This window comes from Kryptolebias marmoratus, linkage group LG20, assembly GCF_001649575.2.
Source record: "Kryptolebias marmoratus isolate JLee-2015 linkage group LG20, ASM164957v2, whole genome shotgun sequence".
Classification (NCBI taxonomy): Eukaryota; Metazoa; Chordata; class Actinopteri; order Cyprinodontiformes; family Rivulidae; genus Kryptolebias; species Kryptolebias marmoratus.
In genome coordinates this window covers 23,730,857-23,751,011 of record NC_051449.1, presented here as the reverse complement: position 1 = coordinate 23,751,011, position 20,155 = coordinate 23,730,857, and the positions used below count along the sequence as shown (strand labels likewise).

Below are 20,155 nucleotides of genomic sequence, written 5' to 3'. Positions count from 1 at the left end.
TATTTCTGAATTGAGAAAGCTCCTCGGATGAGAAGCGAAACGTCTTCAGCTACAGAATAGAAGTCCGGTTGTTTTTGTTTTTTAACTTCTTTTGAATTTACCATGGCCTGGATGACTGAGAATCTACACCAGCATAAGAGTCTGTAAACATCCAGGACCTGAGGAGAGCAGCTGCTGGAGGTTTTAGAGGGAATGTTGTCCCATTCTGGTCTGATGTAGGATTCCAGCTGTTCAACAGAGCTGGGTCTTTGCTGGATTTTTGGTTTGTTTCTGTCAAGATTGAGGTGGAAGGAGACGAATCCAGTATGAAGACTCATGATGGTGAACTAAACTAATTTATTGAATAAATAATCAAAATCCAAAAACAAAGAGCTGACGTGGCAGCAAACAAAACCTAAACTCAAAAACATTAACTAACTTAACAAAACATGAACAGACCTGAGTCAAGAGGAGAACCAAACAGCGCATGGGAGACAACGAGGCACGAGCAACCGGAAGGACAGCACATCAGGGAGGCAAAGTATGACAAGGAACCAGCAAGGAAATGTGGAAAGTGACTGGGTTTTAAAGGCAGAGGGTGATAAGTGGAAGTGGGCACAGGTGAGATGATTACGGAGCTAGAGGCAGGTGTAGATGGGTGAGAACAAGGAGGAGAGAGAGAGAGTGACTGAGGAGAAGTGAATGGTGGCTGAGGCACAGGGAAGAGGACAACTAAATAAAACAAACAATAAACAATAACCCAGATCCTAACAGTTTCATGATGCATTAAATGTTTTCAGTTGGTGAGAGGCATGACAGTTCAGCTCCTGAACTCTTCTACTTCAAAGACATCCTGTTGTAATGGATGCAGTATTTGGTTTGACATTGTATTGCTGAAATATGCAATGTCTTCCATGAAAAAGAGGTCTGGATGGGAGCATATGTTGTTCTAAAACATGTATATATATATATTGCAATAATGGTGCCTTTTCAGATATGTAAGCTGCCTTTGTCAGAGACACTAATACACCCCCATACCATCAGAGAGGCAGGATTTTGAGAGAGCATTTGAGAGAGGCTGAATCACTCACAAGGTTCACCAATCTGCAAAACCTACATCTAAAAATAGTGGAACAATTTCAGAGTGTTACTGTTGCTGTTCTTTTGGTTGTTGTGTTTTTCTTAAGGGTAACAAACTCCCATGAAAGATTTAGCAGTTGTTTTACGCTGGATGCCCTTCCTGACACCACCTCAGCTCGAACCTACAGCCTCAGGATCACAAGACTTCAGCAATAATCACGGAGGCCAAAGTAAACACATTACAGAGACAGTAGCCAAACAAAGTGAGCAAACTGAAGTGAAATCAGAAGTAAACATTCATAAAATATATACAGTTTAATGTATCATTTAACTGTGCCACTAACTCTATTGTGCAGTTTAGAGTTGAAGCTTTTTTTAATTTTAGAATGAATCAAGATCAGGCAGACAAGAGCAAACTGTTTTATTATAGTCATCGTGTAGAGGGTGAGAGACACCCAGTGACCTTGGACAAATGAATAAACTGATAAGAGATCAACTGAAAGGACGGGAATAAACACTAACTAATGCCTTATGGTAAGCTTGCAGCTCTGCCCAGAACTCATCAACCTTTGCCTTTAGCTGTTTTAGGTGTACTCCTTAGATAGCACACTAGGAAAACTACAACTGAAACTACAACTTCCAGATAAAAAGAAACAAAGTTCAAAGTAAAGTAAATTTCAATTTCAGCGAGTCTCTCTCCAGAGAGTCAAAAATCTCACTTAGCTTTTTATCTGTGTTTTATAAGTCAGACGATCTGGTTTTAATGGTTTCAAATGTAGAAATAATATTTGCAATTTTCCCGGATTTCCCCTCTAAAACTTATAATATGAACAATACACTATTTCTTTTATTTTGTTTTTATGCTTTTGATTTTTCAACTGTATCTGTTTTTTCTAAACTAAAGAACAGGGCGTGTTTTGTGTCGCAGTGTGCCTGCTGATTCAGTACTCACACCACTGCTTTTCTGGTGTTTATTTTCATGTACATTTTTTGCACTCTACTTCTACATACTTTGTGCTGTTTTAATCATTCATATGAAAAAAAGTTCAGTCCATTCAGGAGACAGTTGCTATGAGTTTTAGTTTATGTAACTTTTATACTTTTATAAAATTGTCAACTTTATTTACAAAGAAATCCTCATAGGAATACATTGAAATCTCTTCAATTCATTCAAAAACATTGTTCTTTTAAAAATCACCTTCAGGATACCACTCATTTTTGTCTTATGATACTTTTAGCTTTAAGCTACAGTTCTGCTATATTTTTGCTAGTTATCCATTTTAACTTTCATTTTGTAACTTTTAGCTTCTAGCTGCCATTTTGCTGCTTTTAACTTGAACTAGCCTTTAGCTACTTTATCTTTTAGTTAGCCATTTATCAATTTTAGCTAGTTTTTTTTGCTACTTTTAGCTAGGGTTTTATTACCTTTAGCTTTTTTGCTAGCCTTTTGCTACTCTGAGTTAGCATTTTTCAACTTTAAGCTTTAACATCTCCTTTTCAACTTCTTCATCACTCATAATTGGTGTCTAGTTTTGTTCCGATTTTGTAAATGTTGTTATGTTTCTTCTTTATTAACTTCGTCTGCATGTGGCCTGAACAGGAGCAACAAAAGCCTCTCATGGGCTTTTTGATATTACTTAAAACTGAAGCAGGTTTTAGGCAAATGTAAAACAGTGAAACGTTTGAAACCTAACGTTACATCAACAAAGGCATCTAGGAACAAAGTCAAATGTTTTGTGATGATATCAAACATTCATTGATGACAGAGATGAACCCAGATGGTTGGTTTAGAATAACGTAGTCTCACCTGTGCATGTAAGGGTGCACCTCCTGCTGGAATGTCTGCAGAAATTTAAACCTTGTTTCTTCTTGACTTTTGAATGCTTTCACAAGTTCCTTAAATCTGCCCAGTCATTTCAAACATGTCTGCTAACTATGTTACACAGTTATGCATAACGTTAGATCAACTGGAGAACTAAATTAAAGCAACACGAATGACAGATCAAAGGTCTCTTAAGGTCAAAGCAAAACGTGGGTTGTCAGTAATTTTCCATTTGCCAAAAGAACATGAGGAAATAACTCCACCTAATTATCTTGAACTGCTTTAATTCAAAGAAGTCATATTTACAGCAAAACATTGTCCTATTGTTCCACAGACTTAAAAAGTAGCAAACATGAGCAACAATATCTAACTTTTTCCTAAACCTTATTCATAAAATACAATAAAACATATTCATAGCCTGTTGGTTCACAGCTGCTCATGCATACCACCCACTGCCTTTCATGCCAGAGTTTTAGACTGAGATCAACCTATATTGAGAAATTACAGTATTCTAGCCATTTTGTTCAAACCGAGTAAATAAAAAAAAAGCTCAGTCTCATGCAATATTGCAAAATCTCATGTGAACTGTTAGAACTTGGAGTATGTGTTATGAATGACTGTCAGCTGCTATCACACCAACCTTCAGCTTAATATCTCTAAAATTCACTGAGGTAAAACCATTTTTAGGTTTTCTAAGGTAATTTGGCTATGGTGGGCGTCTTAAATTGGGTTACGCAAAAGATAATCAGCTGTAGCTGTCCATCCAGTGATTACTTGCTGAAAGTTTCATTTAACTCCGTTTAGTCATTCATGGGATTTTGCTAAGGGTACAAACAAACACACGTACATGCACAAGCAAAGACATTAATGCTCCGCCTTTGCCTTCAGGTGATAATTAAATATGTTTTTACCACAAACTGATCTACACAGCTCTTTTATTCCAGATATTTGAAGAGAACATTCAGGTCTGAGCACAACTTTTGTCCTTTTAGGAATTGGGCACAATGTACAGGTCTTCTTCCTGGGGGTCTGGAAGTGTGGAGTTATAGGCGGGATCGTTACTGTATATTCCCTCATCTATTGGATCACACTGCAGGTACACATCTTCTTCAGGCGGATCAGGGGACCTTTGGGGAAATGGGAAATGTTTCAATCAGAAAAAGCTCCACTCTGTTTAAACACTTTTACATCTCAAGAAGAAAAATTCTACAAACTATTCAGCACTGACACATCTGCTGCCATAATGATGAACAGACATTAAATCATTTGAAAAAATACAGAAACAGACAATTGTCAGACAGATATTGCACCATGACTGTGCAAAATTGGGAAATTTATGGTACTCACACACACAAACACACACTCACGGCATTTTCTTTTCTGCTTCCGTATTGAGTTTAGTCTGATAGTTACACAAACAACTTATGTGACATACAGGTTCCCCCAAAATGTTGCAAAATTAAATGCTTAGCATTTCTTGAAAGAATGCATATCACCAGCCAACATTCAGTTTTAGACTAAGATTGTCTTATGTTGAGAAATGACAGAGTTATAGCTGTTTTGGACAAACCTTGAAAATAACATTTTGTGTGATCTCATTTTCTGTTTAAAGTATGTGTGAATGACTTTCAAATCAAATTTCAGCCTAATCTCTGTAAATATCTGCCTGAGTTAGAGCCATTTTTGGTTTGGTCGTTGTTATTTAGCTGTGGCAGCCATTTCTTATTAGACTGATTCCCAAAGTTAATCAGTTGTGGATGTTCCTCCACTGATTACTTTTGAAAGTTTCATTTAAAACAATTCAGTAGTTCATGAGATATTTTGCTAACAGACAAACAGGGTTGACTCCACAGTTATTGCTAAAGTTTTAAGCAAAGAACTTGAACAATGAGTAGCACTTGGAGCATGAGTAAAATATAAGTAGAACTAACAGAATTATAGCCCTTTTGTGTTTTCTATGGTGAGTTGGCTGCGGTGGCCATCTTGAACTCCAAATATTAATGAGATGTAGATGTGCATCCAATGATTACTTTCTGAGTTTCATTAAAACCTGTACAGTGGTTCATGAGATATTTTGCTAAAAGACACACAGGAACACATACACAAACATTATCATCCTTTTGCTATTGACAAATGGTGATAAAAAGTATAAAAAGCAGCTTACCTGCTCTGCTTTGCAGCTGACTTTTTGTAGCCTGTTTGGATTGTCAGGTTCTCATATATCGGTGTCTGTCCCACTGTCTGTCTTACTGTCTGGCCCACTGTCTGCTCTCTGCTCATACTGGTGTAGTGTTGCTCTTCAGTTTGTGGGTTTTCAGCACAGACATCCTTTTCCTGACTTCCTCTCTGTCCAAACTGCACCAAAGTCCAAATTTTACTGTGGTATTTGAACACAATCAGACCGACTCCGATCAGCAGAAGTAGAAAGAAGAGCGAAAGCCCCACAGCCAGTCCAACAGAGGAGCTGGGAGGAGGACAAGCGCTGGTGCTGTTGCCATTCACACATGTGCTGTTCAATACCATCATCTGCAGTTATGAAAAAGAAAATTAGTCTGAAACTGTCTGCTGCTGCACACAAAACAAAAAAGGCCTTGCATGAGCTGGCAAAGATAATTTTGTCCTGCTTATCCAGACGATTTTGAAGCAAAGAAAACACACAGTGTGTGAATGCTGAGTCAGAGCATACGTTATTGTTTTCCTGTTTACAGTTTCATCTACTTCAGCATACTTTCAGCTATTTAAACCTTTTATATTTCAAAATGTTCAGCTTCTTCAGGACATTACATGGGACATTTTGGTTTTTTAACTTTTTGAAATATTTAACTTTATTTACAGTTTTTCCTCATATAAATGAATGCAGAACTCCTCAAATTCTTGAAATGAACAGTATACTTGCTTCATTTTAATCTTTTAGCTAGTGTTTTGTTTGTTTTAGCTATTAGCTATTGTATTGCCAGTTTTAGCTTTTAACTACTTTTTTTTGCCAATCTTAGCTGTTTGCTACCATTTCACTTGTCTTAGCTTTTAGATTCTGGTTTGACGGCCGCTGTTTCAGCAGGCTTAGCTTTTAGCTACTAACAACACATGATCCAGTAGTCTATACAAGATGCTGCATTGGTCACTCGAGACTTACATTTGTCTTTAGAAAACATTAAAGAACCAGCAATATGTCAGTACTGTAGTATGACTTCAATAGTGAAATACATTTTACTTTATCGCTCTGCTTTGAGTACCACAAGGCCACGTTTTTACTGTCATAAAAACAAACACTAAACAATATGTTAACTTTTTAATTCTAATTTCTTGTTTTAAATAATCTGTTTATTACACCTGCTTACCATCACTTAGCCATTGTTGCTAATAAGGCATAAAACCAAATCTCTTAATATGACTTTTAGCTGCAGCTTTGCAGTTTTACGCTTCATGTTTTACTACTGTTTTTTCTCATTTTGTTTTTTAGTTCCTGTTTTTGTTATTGTTGGCTTTTATAGTTATTGTTTTGCTGGTTTTAAGCTGAACAATTGAGTTTTAGCTTCTTTAACAAATATCACTTCAGAGCATTTAGCAGTCACACTGCATTTGTGCAAAATGGCAAAACATTTTCTTTAGTTTTTTATTTATCTCAGTCTCACTTCTTTAAAAATAAAGAAACATACAAATAAAAACTTATTTCCAAGAAATGGAGGTAATGAGATGTTTTCCAGGCCAAGTTATGCAAATATTCTGATAAAGTTCAGGTCATTAAAGACTTCGGTCTTACCAGGCGAGGCTTCAGTGCTGCAGGTCGACGTCTGAGTGGGGAAAGAAAGTGCACTTCTACATGCAACTTTTTCTAAAAAAAAACAAAAACCTCAAACTTGCAACAGCAAAGTTCCCTTTTACTGAAATCATGGAACTGGACAAAAAAGCTGAAACCAGATTTCCTGTAAACGCTTGATCTGAAAATAGAGAGTTGCTGACAAATGGTGAACTTTGTCTTTTTTTATGACTAAACTTTGTGACTCCAAAGACAGAATGTTCGCTTGAAAAAAGTATTTTTTAACGTTTTTTTGGGTGAAACTTGCTAATTCTATTTTTATTGTAATACGTTTCCTCTTGGTCGTGTGAAAATCTTTTTTTATCCAAGTTATCAGCTGCTCATTGCTTTGGCTGTTGCAAAACTTTCAGATGTTCCACTGTTACATTCATCTTTAAATATTTTAGAACATCCATACAAATAGGAAAACATGAATACAGAAACTTTGGTTTCCTCAATTCAATTCAGTTTATTTATTTAGTGCCAAATCAAAACAAAGTCGTCTCAGGGTACTGTACAAAAACATTCACATACAATATACCAATTAGAAAAGTTATCTATCTAAGGAAGCCAGCAGATTGTGTTGAATCTTCACTTCGTCACAGTCTCCCATCCTGAGCAGCACACTGGCTCAGGACAAGCAGCCATCTGCTTCAACCAGCTGGGGTTTGAGAGAACAGGAAAGAGATACAGACAAACACAGAATGACGGATCCAGATGTAGTTTCTACTAGAAGAAAGAAAAAAAATGATGTTCGTAATAAAAGTAATTACAGCAGAGCAAGTAAAGACAGCAGCAGAGAAAGGAAATGTGGTCAATTTATCCTCCAACAGTCTAAGCCCTATAGCAGCATAACTAAGGGATAGCTCAGGAAACCCAAACCAACCCTAACTATAGGATTTATCAAAGTCTTAAGCCTAATCTTAAAGATAGACAGGGTGTCAGCCTCACGGACAGAAACTGGAAGTTGGTTACAGTTTCTGAGAGATAGAGGTGCCTGATAACTGAAAGCTCTGCGCCCCATTCTACTTTTAGAAACTCTAGGAACCACAAGTAAATTTGCAGTCTGAGAGTGAAGACACATGTTAGCAAAATATGGAACAATAAAATCTTTCAGATCCTCAGAGTTGTAGACAAAAACAGGAGCACAACCAAACTTCATCCATTTCTTGTGTGTAACATTTAGCCATGCAGCACACTACATATCTGATCCTTGGTCATTTGGATTTTAAGAAATATGTTGGTAATCAATAAACCAACATATGGTTTGTGAGCATTAGTGTTTGTGTTTATTTAAAGCACCAGAAGCTGACTTTTTGGACTCTTGACTTAAACCTTTGATTGTGGCAGAGGTTTCGAGACAGTTTCAATTCTGATGAAACAATAATAAACATAAAATTTTGTCCAAATTGTCTTGTCATGTAGAGGACAATTTCCACTGACCTGTAGAGTTTTTTGCTTTCCCTCTTACATCAAAGTTCAAAGTTATCATTTCTTTTGTGAAAGACTATATCTGTCTCAGCTAGATTTCAAGAAATAAAAGCTTGATGACTTGGTAAAATCCTGATTTTTATTATTGTTATTATTTTTCTTTACATTTTAATCCTATTCCTGTTATTCTTATTCTTGTTCCTATTATTTTATTCTCTTGCTTTTATTCTTATTATTCTTATTTTTTAATCATGTGCTAAAATCAATTTAAAATCTGTTCTTGGATTTATTATCTGCACATGTCATACTAACCTTCCTGTGTGTTTGTCAGTACTGTTGTACGGACCCTTACGCACACAATGAAAGTCCCACAGGCTTAAACTAAAATAGCTGAGAAGAATTTATGAGGATCTTTGTCTCCCCCTGCAGTCAGCCTCAGTTCTTCTGTGTAAAAACACAATTAGGAGGCATAGATGAAACTCAAGGGCAATTCCCCTGAGTAAATGTTACTTATTTGACTTTTTAGTTCTTATTTATTTATTTGTTTTAAAGAAAAGGAAAAAGTTCAAAGCTAGGTGTCATTCCTTAAAAAAATAAATGACGTAAAATGAAAGCAAAATACGTGAACAGTTTTTTAATGATGACAAATTTAAATTTTCAAAAAGTAATCATTGGCTATACCTCTACAACTGATTAACTTTTAGAGTCAAATTAATTCAAGACAGCTAATCAACTTTAGCAATCACAGAAAGGGCTAGAACTGGTCAACTTTCAGATATTGAGCTCAGATTTAGTAGTTTTAGATTGATCTCCAACATATGCTGTAAGTACTAATTGATCCAGCAAGATCTGTTGTTAAAACTTTGTCACTAACTACTTGTCACCAGAGGGCACTGCTGTGACAGCGTAGGGCAAAAGACACCGAGAAAGCATTAGAGTAAATATACAGGAGAACAGTACTCAATAAAATGGAGGATTTACACTTGTTGGAATAAAGTTTGTGAGCTTAAACAATTGTCACCTATTTTATTACAACCACCAAAATAAAACTGGCAACAAGGATGAGCGCTTCAGTACCTGCACCATGCTGATGAGCCTCCTATACCATTTACAATGTGGTGGAAAAAATTTGACAGTGACATTGTCATAACTACTCAGGAAGACACATGGCTGGATCAAACACATTTTACTACATTGCTTGGGTCCAGAGGGACAATATCTGTTCTACACACTTCCAGAACAAGGTACAACATTTGATGGGACTATGGCTGCACTTAAAAGACTTTTTGTTCCTAAAGGTAATGTACACATTCAAACAGCATGTTCAAGGTGCCGATGAAACTGTGCATCAATTTGTCACCGCTCTCAGAGCTTTAGCTGTCATGTGGTTTTTGATTGTTGGAAAGTGAACTAATAAGAAATCAGAACATTTCTAATGCTCATCTCAGTGCAGTTAAGGGCATGTTACTGCTGGAGGAGGATCTCATACTGGACAAATCTCTAACCACTGCATGTCAAGTGGAAGCAGCAGTTAAAAATGCTACACTGCTCCTAGCTGTGAATACAGGCCCACCTGCACCTGTACAGGCTGTAGATGCTACACATGCTTGTTTTCAAAGAAAAAGAGGGGTGCGACCAGCACATGAATCTCCACCCCAAGTTCATTATAAACATTCAAGTCATGCATTCCCTGGTTGAAGGTGCATATTTCGCAGGAGCTCCAAGGCAATGTGATAATAAAATATTTTTATTATGATTGAAAGTCTGTCCATCACTTGCCACAGCTACATGCTGAAAAAGCTATCAGAACCTCTACAACCTCAGAGCCATATCTGGATAAAAGTTGTATTTCAGATGAAAGCCAAGAAGGGCCTAGGAGCTAGATTTACCAGAAAAGCAGGATGCTAATAATAAGATTCTGTGGTGCATCAAGGTAATAATATGTGACTTATGAGCTGAAATTCTCACCAAACTTCAATCAGTGATATCAGAGTTAGCTGAGAAGGATGTGGTGGCTGCTCTAAAACTGCTAGGAGAAAAAGTCACTCAGCAAAATGGAATTATTTCTGATCTTGAGAGCACGTTTTTCGAGCATAGCGACCAGCTAGCTAGCATGCAAGCTAATATGGTAAAGTTCTCTGTGGCAGATGCTTTGAGCAAGAAATGTTAAGACTTGGAGAGATGTTCTAGGTAGAATAATGTTCGACTTAGGGGCCTGCCAGAGGGCTCATTAGGTTCACAAACTGCAGAGTTTATGACTGAATTTGCTAAGAACTTGGTGGGAGTAAGGAGAAACTTTACCTGGACAGAGCCCACCGTGAGCTGCTCTAAATTTGGGAGTTTGTTTGTTGATTTTGTTCCTACAGTTGGTGACTACTCCGTATTTTTAGACCTCTGCACGTTTTGTGTTTAATGTGATGACGTATCTGAAATTATAATTTTTTCTTCTCCTTTCTTTATTTTATTACATGTTGAAACATTACTCTATGTTTTGCTCAGGACATTGGCCCTTGAGGCCTCGAGTTTGACAGTCTTGATCGACGCCATCTTTATGCTCATATAGTTACAAGGACTTACAAGAGGCCCATTTTAAATTTTTAAATATGTAGACCACACCAGAATGAAGAGGAGCTGGGTTGGACAGATGTATCCTTCATCCTTGGTGTGTGTTGAAATGCTGCGGTAGGTTTTTGCCAAACTTGCCAGTGCACTTTGGGAATGTACAGCACCACATGGATCTTGTGTTTCAGATATATTGGATTTTGTTCATCTGTGAACTTGCAACTTCGGGTGTGCTGCAATTTTACCTCTTAGAGTTTCAATTGTAGCTCTTGTTTTTTTTTTGTCATTTCTCAGAGTAGTGCAGAGTCCGACCTCAGAGTGGGTCTTGTTGGGATTGTTTATCCATGCGGGCTGTTTAAAATTGACTCTGTTCTTAATGTTCCACAACCTGTCTACCTGAAAGCATGTTCTGAAACATGCAATGACTTTATGCATTACTTCATAGATACGGTTGTTGCTGCAAGAGCCCTTGTTTCTGCACCTGCTTGTGACCCTTCTTGTTTGATCCCCTGTCCAGCTGTGTTTGATAAATTTGAACCAGTGAATCTGTCCTTTTTAAAGGATATAGTTGAACATATCAAACCATCGGGCTCTTCCTTTCATCCTGCTCTCCCTCGGCACTTCAAGGAGGCTTTCCCCAGCCTAGGAAAGGTCATCATTGCTAATGTAAACAGCAGCTTGCTGTCCGGTGACAGTAAGTCCTTGTCCCTGTAAGTCTCAAGCATGCTGTGGTGCAGCCCCTCCTTAAGAAACCTGGCCTTGACCAGACTGTTGTAGCAAATTTTAGGCCCATCTCCAAGCTACCTTTTATTTCAAAAGTTTTAGAAAAAGTGGTTCACTCTCAGGTCAAGCCCTTTTTAGATGAACATAACATTATGGAGGTTTTTCAGTCAGGTTTCAAAACGTTGCACAGCACAGAGACTGCGAGAGTGAGAGGTTTTAATGACATCTTCAGGGCAAATGTGTTGTTCTTGTTCTGCTTGACCTAACCACTGCTTTTGATACAGTGGACCACAATATTTTATTATCTTGTTTACAAACCCAGTGTGATTTTAGTTGTACCGCATTAAAATGGTTCAGGTCTTACTTGTCAGATAGAACCATGTCTGTTAATTTAGCTGATTTTGAATCCTAATCTGCTGCTCTACTTTATGGTAGCCCCTTGGCATCTTATTTAAAGCAGACCGTTTCTAACGTATTTTCCGGACTATATGGCGCACTTAAAAGCCTTAAATTTTCTCAAGAAACGACAGTGCGCCTTATATTCTGGAGTGCCTTAAATATGTAAGAAGTCGTAATGTTTTAGTACGACTTTGATAAAGTACAAAGCCGCACCACTTGCAGCATTAAGGCTCAGTTATAGTTGCAGGGCTCCGCGACCTGAGCAAGCAGTGTAGGCGTTTATACTTGACGCTTACGTCGGTGCAGTATTCTTCTGTAAGTTTTGAACCATTTGATTATCTTTGTCATCTCTCATAGAGGAATCATATAAATGCTGATACAGGCGAACCACCGCCGCTAGAGCACCAAAATCGTCCATTTTAACGTGCAAACAGATTGACTTTCTAGCACAACTAGTATCTCCATCAGAGTCCAAGTGGACACAGATTATTAAAAAAGATCTGAAACAGGTGTTAGGAAGTAATAGGTAAGAAAATTAAGTCAAAAATACAAGCCTATTTGTTATTCCACAGGTGGGTGGGGTTCACCATGGTGTCCACCCACCATACTCCCAGCACATACAAACCACAAAGTACAAAATTAAAATAAAAAAAACCTGTGCAAACATGATAAAAAAACAATACACTGTTCAACCACTGACACAGAGATACCAAACTCTATGACTGCAATAAACTGTTTTCTGTAATGTTTGGGCATGTCTGCATTTATATTAATGGTTGTTAGGACAATGGCATTTTGTGGATGTTCGCTATAAACCTTTTTTCTTGAGGCTTGTTTAGTAATAACACAATATCCTGCACACACACGGCTTCTTTCTTTCCACCTGCCCTAAGGTTGCTTCCTTTTCTTTACTGTGTTACCATAGTAACTTTACAACTGAATTACATTCTGCCTATTGGCAGGTGAAACAGCTCCACTTGCTTTCAGTGCCTGGAGTTGAAACACACACACACACATCTATTAATTATGAGTGGCAAAGCAACAAAACACACATCTGAGGGGTTTAATATTGGTAAAGATAGGAAAGCAAGCTGTCTTTCACAGAACCTTTTACAATTTTAAAGATAAACTCGCAGGTGTCACAGTGGCACAGCTGGTGTTGTGGTTGATCTGTCACTGCTGCAGTAACAATGAAAGTAAAACACTGATTTGTGTATTTTTCATTCAGCACGTTGTACAGTATATCAGTGGAGAAAACATGTGACATACAAAACTTTGCATGGGTTTTATGCAAATATGGGAAAAAGCTTTAATAAATGCTTTTAAACATATTTTTTAATTATTTTTATGAATTCAAAATGCAAGGAGGAAGAACAGAAGATAAATTGGAATCTGTATCTTATATGACCACCCTTTGCCTTTAAAACAGTATCAATACTTCCTGGTACACTTGCACAAAGCAGTGGTTTTAGTCAGGTGTATGATTAACTAATTAAACAAAACAGGTATTAATGATCACTTTCATATGGAAGTTGAAACAGAGTCATTAGCTGAAATAAAAACAGCTGTGCAGGAGGCATGAAACTAGGTGAGGTACCACCAAGCTTTGCTGCCAAAGTGAGGTTGTGGGAGACGGTTTCATGTCACAGACCAGAGCAGGACAGAATACAGCAACAAGACCTGATATACTTCACCAAGGCCTCTCCAAGTTAAATATTTCAAAGCAGCCTGGGGTTTTAGGATGTGGTGTTTAAACTCTTTAAAATAAACCCACAAAAATCAAAAGCCTAGCATTCCATGAAGAAATGCAATATTTCAGCAGACTTTCATGCCAGAGATTCAGACTAAGATCATCTCATGTTGAGAAATTATGGAGTTGTAGCCGTTTTGGTCAAACCTTGAAACATTTTTTTGTGAATCTGGTGGGCATTCAGCGTATGTGTTGTGAATGACTACTACCGCAAAAAAGTTTTTGTGTGGGCTAAGGTCTAATAGCTGTGGCAGTCATGTTGAATTTGGTTGAATCAAAAAGTTAATCAGCTGTAGATGTACATCCAATGACTATATTCTGGAAGTTCCATTGAAATCCATTCAGGAGTTCATGAGTTATTTTGCTAACAGACAAACAGGGCTGGTGTCAACAGTTAATGCCAAGGTTTAATGCAAAATGTTGTGCTCTAAGTATGTGTTGTGAATGACTATAAGCCACTACCACATCAAACTTTAGTTCAATATTTGTAAAATTGGTTAAGTAATAGCCATTTTAGTGTTTTCTAGGTTTAGTTAGCTGCGGCTGCCATCTTGAATTGGGTTGAATCTAAGAGTCTATCAGTTGTAGAGGTACATTTGATGACTACTCTCTGCAAGTTTCACTAAAATCTGTTGAGTGGTTCATGAGATATTTTGCTAACAGTACAGAGAAATGAACAGACACAGGCTTAAATATTATCACTCCACATTCCCGTTTTGGCAGTGGACAATAATAAACAATGTTGATTGAAGCCGTAGATGTGTAAGCACTTCATGCTTACTTTTCTTCAAAATCAGAAGATGTTCTCAGAATGGACAGAAGCCTCTGGGACCTGTGTACACACATATACTTTAAAAGAATCTGGGCAAAAATGTTCTTCATGGAAAAACTGCAGCAAAAAAGTCCCACTTCTGACACGAAAACCAGGCCAAGTTACACACTGAATGAGATGTAGTAGGTGTTCTGGACTGATGAGTCAGAAGTTGAAATATTTGGCTGTGTGTTTGACAAAGCAGCAGAATGTGCAAGCAACACTAAAACATGGTGGAGGTTTCATGCAAGTCTGGGCTTGCATTGACACAAATGAAGTTGGAAATGTGGTCAGAATTATGGTATCTTCCATCCTGAGAGTTACAAGCATATATCTATCGCCTGTCACTAAAGGGGAAATGGCCATCCTGTTTTAGATTTTAATGAAACTTTCAGGAAGTAATCACTGGATGTAAGTCTACAACTGATTATGTTTTGGAGTCAGTCCGATTCAAGATGGCTGCCACAGTTAATCAACAGTAGCCAATACAAAAATGTCTACAACTCAGTCAATTTTTTTTCGATATTAAGCTCAAATTTGATGTGGTCGTAGGTGAGAGTCAAGTCTGCGGTAGTTTGGTCGTCAGTCCCGCAGTCTTATAATCCTGAGGCTGCCGGTTTGAGCGCAGGTTGCAGCAGGAAAGGCGTCTGGCGTAAAACAATTGCCATATCTTTCATGCTCGCTTGTAGCAACCCCTGAAAAAGGAAGCAGCTGAAAGAACAATGTGGGTGAGAGTCAATAACAACATATACTCTGAGGGTGACTTTGTTACTTTAACTGCACTGGTCTCAAAAATCCACGCTTTGTACTGATGTCCGTTTCTTTATTCCACTCAAGAACCACAGAACACAGTGAAAACTATAAAATATGACAAAACAACATTAAGCATAAGCTTCAATAAACAAACAATACTAAGTTCCTTTTTCTCTCTCTTTCACAGTATTACATTGTACAAAGTTAAACAAAATAATTAACATAAATTACAATAATTAACAGTATTACTGTGTTCGCCAGTTAAAACCAGTTGCAGAAATAAGAGGGAGCCTCTAAACGTATCTCTGTCTGTTTGGCTCATTTCATTTTCAGTCGCGCTTCCAGTTCGTTGTTGTGTGTTTCAAACAAAACAATTTCACTTAAATAAATCCAAATAATATTAAAGAACATGTTACAAACATCAGACATACCTTAATAATCAATGTTGCTCAAAGAAATATATCCATTTTGAACATGGAAAAAACAGTGACTTGCCAAGTTCTGGGTTGCCATAGCAACATGAAACAAACGGCAGGTAAGCATCAGTTACAGTTACCCACACCTGACTTCAACTTTTGCACAGTACTGAATATCGTCTGTTTTCTGTTATATAAGTACATCAGGAAATTTGTTGATAATAGTAATAATCATAATAATGATAATAATAATAATAATAAATTCTTTAGGCGCTGTGTTGTGTAATCTCAGCATGAACATTACAAAGACTTACCCAGAATCTTATCCTAAGTTGTTCCGCAGTCCAGATGTGCGGTGCACCTCCACAACACCCCCGCGCAACAACGCGAGCGTGCGAAGGACGTGCGTCAAGTCAGCCAGAGAGAGCCAGATCACAGGATACCAGGCACCTGGTGGCGCCACAATAAAGGCTCAGTTCTGCAAACATCATGGTTATTTCACACAGGCCCTGGTTTTACTTCAACTAAAAGATTTAATGGCGTCAACTGGTCAGGTTGATGTTGATTTTATTTCACTATTTCTTACATAATTTAGTGTTTTATTTATGATATAAAAAAACATACAATTTGTAAATTGCTCTGTTTTTGGTTTATCTGCCTATTTCTCTGCCTAAGCAGACTACGTACCTCCAGCCTTCAGTGTGAGTGCCCCCTGGTAAAATGTACAAATTTAGTAAAAAAATAGAAATATCAGGAGGTAACCTTGTAGTTGTATGTACCTAACAAATGTGCTAGTTAGAGTTTTTAACTTAAACATAGGATGGGTTTTATGGGAGCCCATTTCTGCCAATTTAATGAAAAAAAAAATTGAATCTCATAATTATGCAATACTCATATTTATTTGTTACTATTTCATAAAGTGTCTCACAATTATAAAATGCTGAACCATAAGTGTGAGATTGTATCTTATAATGATGAGATGCTGAGTGGTAAAAATGTTATTACTGAGACAGTATCTTGTATTGGCACATTTTGTCCTTCCTGACGCAACCTGGGCTCGAACCTGTGGCCTCAGGATTGCAAGACCGCAGCTGTCATCACCAAGCATTTATTTATATTATTTAGGTAGATGGGTTAGGTAGTAATAAAAAGTAAAATGGAAATCCATACTGAAAATGTTTTAGAAAACCTTTTACTGTCCTTCTATGTTCAGGAATGATCATTTAGCATTCAATCAAACTGATTTGTTTCTTTATATTTATGTGGGGGAAAAAAGCTGAATTTCCTGTGAATTTAAGAAAGTATGTTGATTTAAAATAAATGATTTTCCTTTTTATACCTGTTGACCTCTGATCTCATCACCTCACATTATGTCACCATGAGTTTATGAAATCACTCATTATTACTTCGAGAATTTTTATTTATTTATTTATTTTCAGAGTGGCGGAAATGGGCTTCCATAGAGTCTCTGCTAAGATGGACGAAAAAGGGACAAAACAAAGTCAAGATATTTTCTTTTCGCATTTTCCTTGAAACGCCGTATCTTGAACCCCAGCGGCTCGACGCCACACCGGAAGCTGCCTGCTCGCCCTCGGTATAACTTGACCACTGAAGGAAAACAGAGCAGGAGAGCGAAACATGGCGACTCCGAACAATCCGCGGAAATTCAGCGAGAAAATCGCTTTACATAACCAGAAGCAGGCAGAGGAGACGGCGGCGTTCGAAGAGGTGATGAAAGACCTCAGCATTACCAGGGCAGCGAGGGTAAGGACACCGCTTCCTCTCCCCCTTCCCCCCCTCCTTCCTTCCCGCCGTTTGTCGCGCCGGAGCTGCTGGTCCGGGCAGCACGCAGCCAGGCTGGACTGGTAAACGATAACAGAGCTGCTGACCCCCGCCGCCGGCTGCCTGGCGGCTGTCGGACCGCAGGCAGCCTCCTTCCTCATGAAACTTATCCCAGTATCTTTGGTCCCACGCGACTGGAAACCGAATGGGCGTGCGTCGTCCTGTTGTGACAGCGCGCGCCAAGCCGCTCGGTGTGTTTTTTTTGCCCGATCCGTGGTTTTAAACGCCACTTCACAGCCTACATATTGGCTATTTTCGCCCGCTGCCGAAAGGCAAAAGACAGGGAGGAGAACGATTTAGATTTAATGTTCGTGCGTGTGAGTGTCTGTTAGCAAAATGTATGGCTGAACCACTGGACGAATTTTAATGAAACTTGCAGAAAGTAACCATTGGATTTAAGTCTACATCTGATTGACTTCAGGAGTCAGTCCGATTCAAGATGGCCGCCACAGCAAAGTGACCTTAAAAAACAGAAGATTGGTTATAGCTTATTTGACTTGCAAATATTGAGCTAAAATGTGGTGTGGTAGTAGCTGAGATTGATCTCCGACACATTCTGAGAGCTAACAGACTGCGCAAGATATTTGTTTCAAATTTGGCCATTACCTATTCTGGGGTCAACTCTGTCTGTCTGTTAGCAAAATATCAAGTAAACCACTGGGCAGATAATGGTGACAATTCCAGGGAATAATCATCAATAAACAGCTACCTGTGATAAACCTTTGGAGCCAACCCAATTCAAGATGGCCAACTCACTTCAGAAAACACTGAAAACATTGGTAATAATTCTGTCAGTTTTACAATTATTGTGCTAAAATGTGTTGTGATTGTAGCTGAGAGTCATTAACAACACACACTCCAAGTGTTACTCATTACACGAGGTCTTTGCTAAAAACTTTGATATCAGAGTCAACCCTGTTTGTTAGCAAAATATCTCATTAACCACTTGATGGATTTTAATGAAACTTTTACAAAGTAATTGTGAGAAACAACTGATTAATCTTTAAAGTAAATCTAGTTCAAGCTGACCACCACGGCGAACTGACTATAGCCAACACATAAATAGCTAAACCTGTCAGTTTTACAGACATTGAGCTAAGATTTTATGTGGTAGTAGCTGAGACTCATCTCCAACACATGTTCTGAGTGTGACATCTTACAATATTGCACAAGACAGCAGGTAACATTATTTTCAAGGTTTGATCAAAAATGGCTACACCTGTTATTTCTCAACACAAGACGATCGTCGGCTGAAACTTTGGCCTGAAAAGCGGCGGGTGATATCCTTCAAGGAATGCTAGGCCTTTAATTCTAACTATTTTGGGACCTGTCACCAGGGCTGTGGATGCTGATGTACGAGAGGCAAAGATGGCCATCGGATCAGGTGGAATTTAAGACAGAAGCTTTCGAACCAAATCTTTTGGAGCGAGAAGGCGTCCTGACTGTTGCTGTGATGCTCGCTGGTTTTAACTGGAGTCAAACATTCAACACCTTCGGCTGTTATAATTTGTGGGGGGTAAAGAACAACAAACAGCGAATCATAGATGTGACAGAAATCGGTTCCATCTGACTGCTGAACAGTTTGACTTTGTTAAATATAGCCCTAAAAAAGATATTCTTTTAAAGTTTAGTGAAAGGCAGTTATATGCCAGCTAAAGAGAAATCATGTGTTTGCTATATAATTTACATTTCTGAAACAAAAAGCTGTACAAACTAGGTAAGAAAATAGGTTTGCGGTTTTAGAGTACTTTGAGAACTTTGTGCTGTTGTATCTGCCTCTTTAACAGGAAACATAGACCCAGTGGCTCGGGGTAATTCAAACCTTCACATCTCCATACTTTGGCAGTTTTGGTCTCTACTCCCTCAGCTTTTTGTGGGTGTGACCCCACGGGATCCCTTCATACCCACCTTTTCCTGCTTCATACTCACCTTGGGAGCTGCCCCAACACTGATGATGAATTCTATTGGAGTATTATTACTGATACCTTCTTGTAGTTTGAGGGCGAGCTGATGTTTGGCAAATCCATGTCCCCTTCTTTCCTCTCCTGACCTCGAACACCGAGGCCCTGACAGCTAATCTTAAAGGCAATATTTCACTAGGCTGTGATTGTTTGACACTGGTTGTGAGGAATTAAGTAAACTTGACTGACTAAACGAGCTCATCAGATGGACTGATACAGTCAGCAGCCACAGCACCAATAACATACAGTCTATTTATGCTCCACACACATACATTTGTGTTGTTTAGTTCAGAAAACAGGGACCAACTAAGGAAACAGTGTCAAAAAAAACAAAAGTGTAGAGATTTAATATTAGCTAATATAGCATTCTTTTACACTTGTATTTTGTTTTTGAGAAAGAAATAAAAAAACAAGCACTTATTTGGCTAGCCTTTAGCCCAGCCTGGATGAAGACTCCTCTTTTTGCTCTCTTTTTTAATACTTTGTGCTCCCTGACATAAGTCATAGAGGCTGCTAAGATGCAGTGGTGGAGAAAGTACTCAAACACTAAAAGTACAAATAAACAGACAAAAATGTACTCCAGTAAAAGTAGAAGTACCACCTTAACATTTTTACTTAAGTAAAAGTAAGAAAGTACTTGCTTTTAAAAATACTTAAGTATTAAAAGTAAAAGTACTTTTTTTTTTCATTCAACCTTTATTTATACAGGTTAGTCTCGTTGAGCCACGTGGACTCATTTGCAAGAGAGACCTGATTTCTAATAAAATACTATACTTAATAAAATCTAATACTTGCTGAATATATTACCTAATGTCTACAATATCATTAAG

The 20,155-nt window shown here is 38.1% G+C and overlaps 2 protein-coding genes across 5 annotated transcripts in view; one reads left to right on the top strand and one right to left on the bottom strand.

Moving 5' to 3' along the window:
- Window positions 1-3,148: 3,148 nt before the first annotated feature.
- Window positions 3,149-6,734, bottom strand: LOC108244840 (protein GAPT). Its single transcript, XM_017431348.3, has 3 exons — window positions 6,642-6,734; window positions 5,046-5,407; window positions 3,149-4,008 (listed from the first exon to the last, which is right to left on the bottom strand). The coding sequence occupies exons 2-3, from the start codon at window positions 5,405-5,407 to the stop codon at window positions 3,870-3,872; spliced, it is 501 nt and encodes a 166-aa protein (XP_017286837.1). The 5' UTR covers window positions 6,642-6,734; the 3' UTR covers window positions 3,149-3,869.
- Window positions 6,735-16,973: 10,239 nt separating this feature from the next.
- Window positions 16,974-20,155, top strand: part of crtc1a (CREB regulated transcription coactivator 1a) — an 83,914-nt gene continuing 80,732 nt past the window's right edge. For all 4 annotated transcript variants that reach the window (XM_037981895.1, XM_017431365.3, XM_017431366.3 and 1 more), the window contains exon 1: window positions 16,974-17,286. In XM_037981895.1, the coding sequence (XP_037837823.1) occupies window positions 17,161-17,286 (126 nt within the window). In that variant the 5' untranslated portion in view covers window positions 16,974-17,160. The remainder of the gene's footprint in view (window positions 17,287-20,155) is intronic.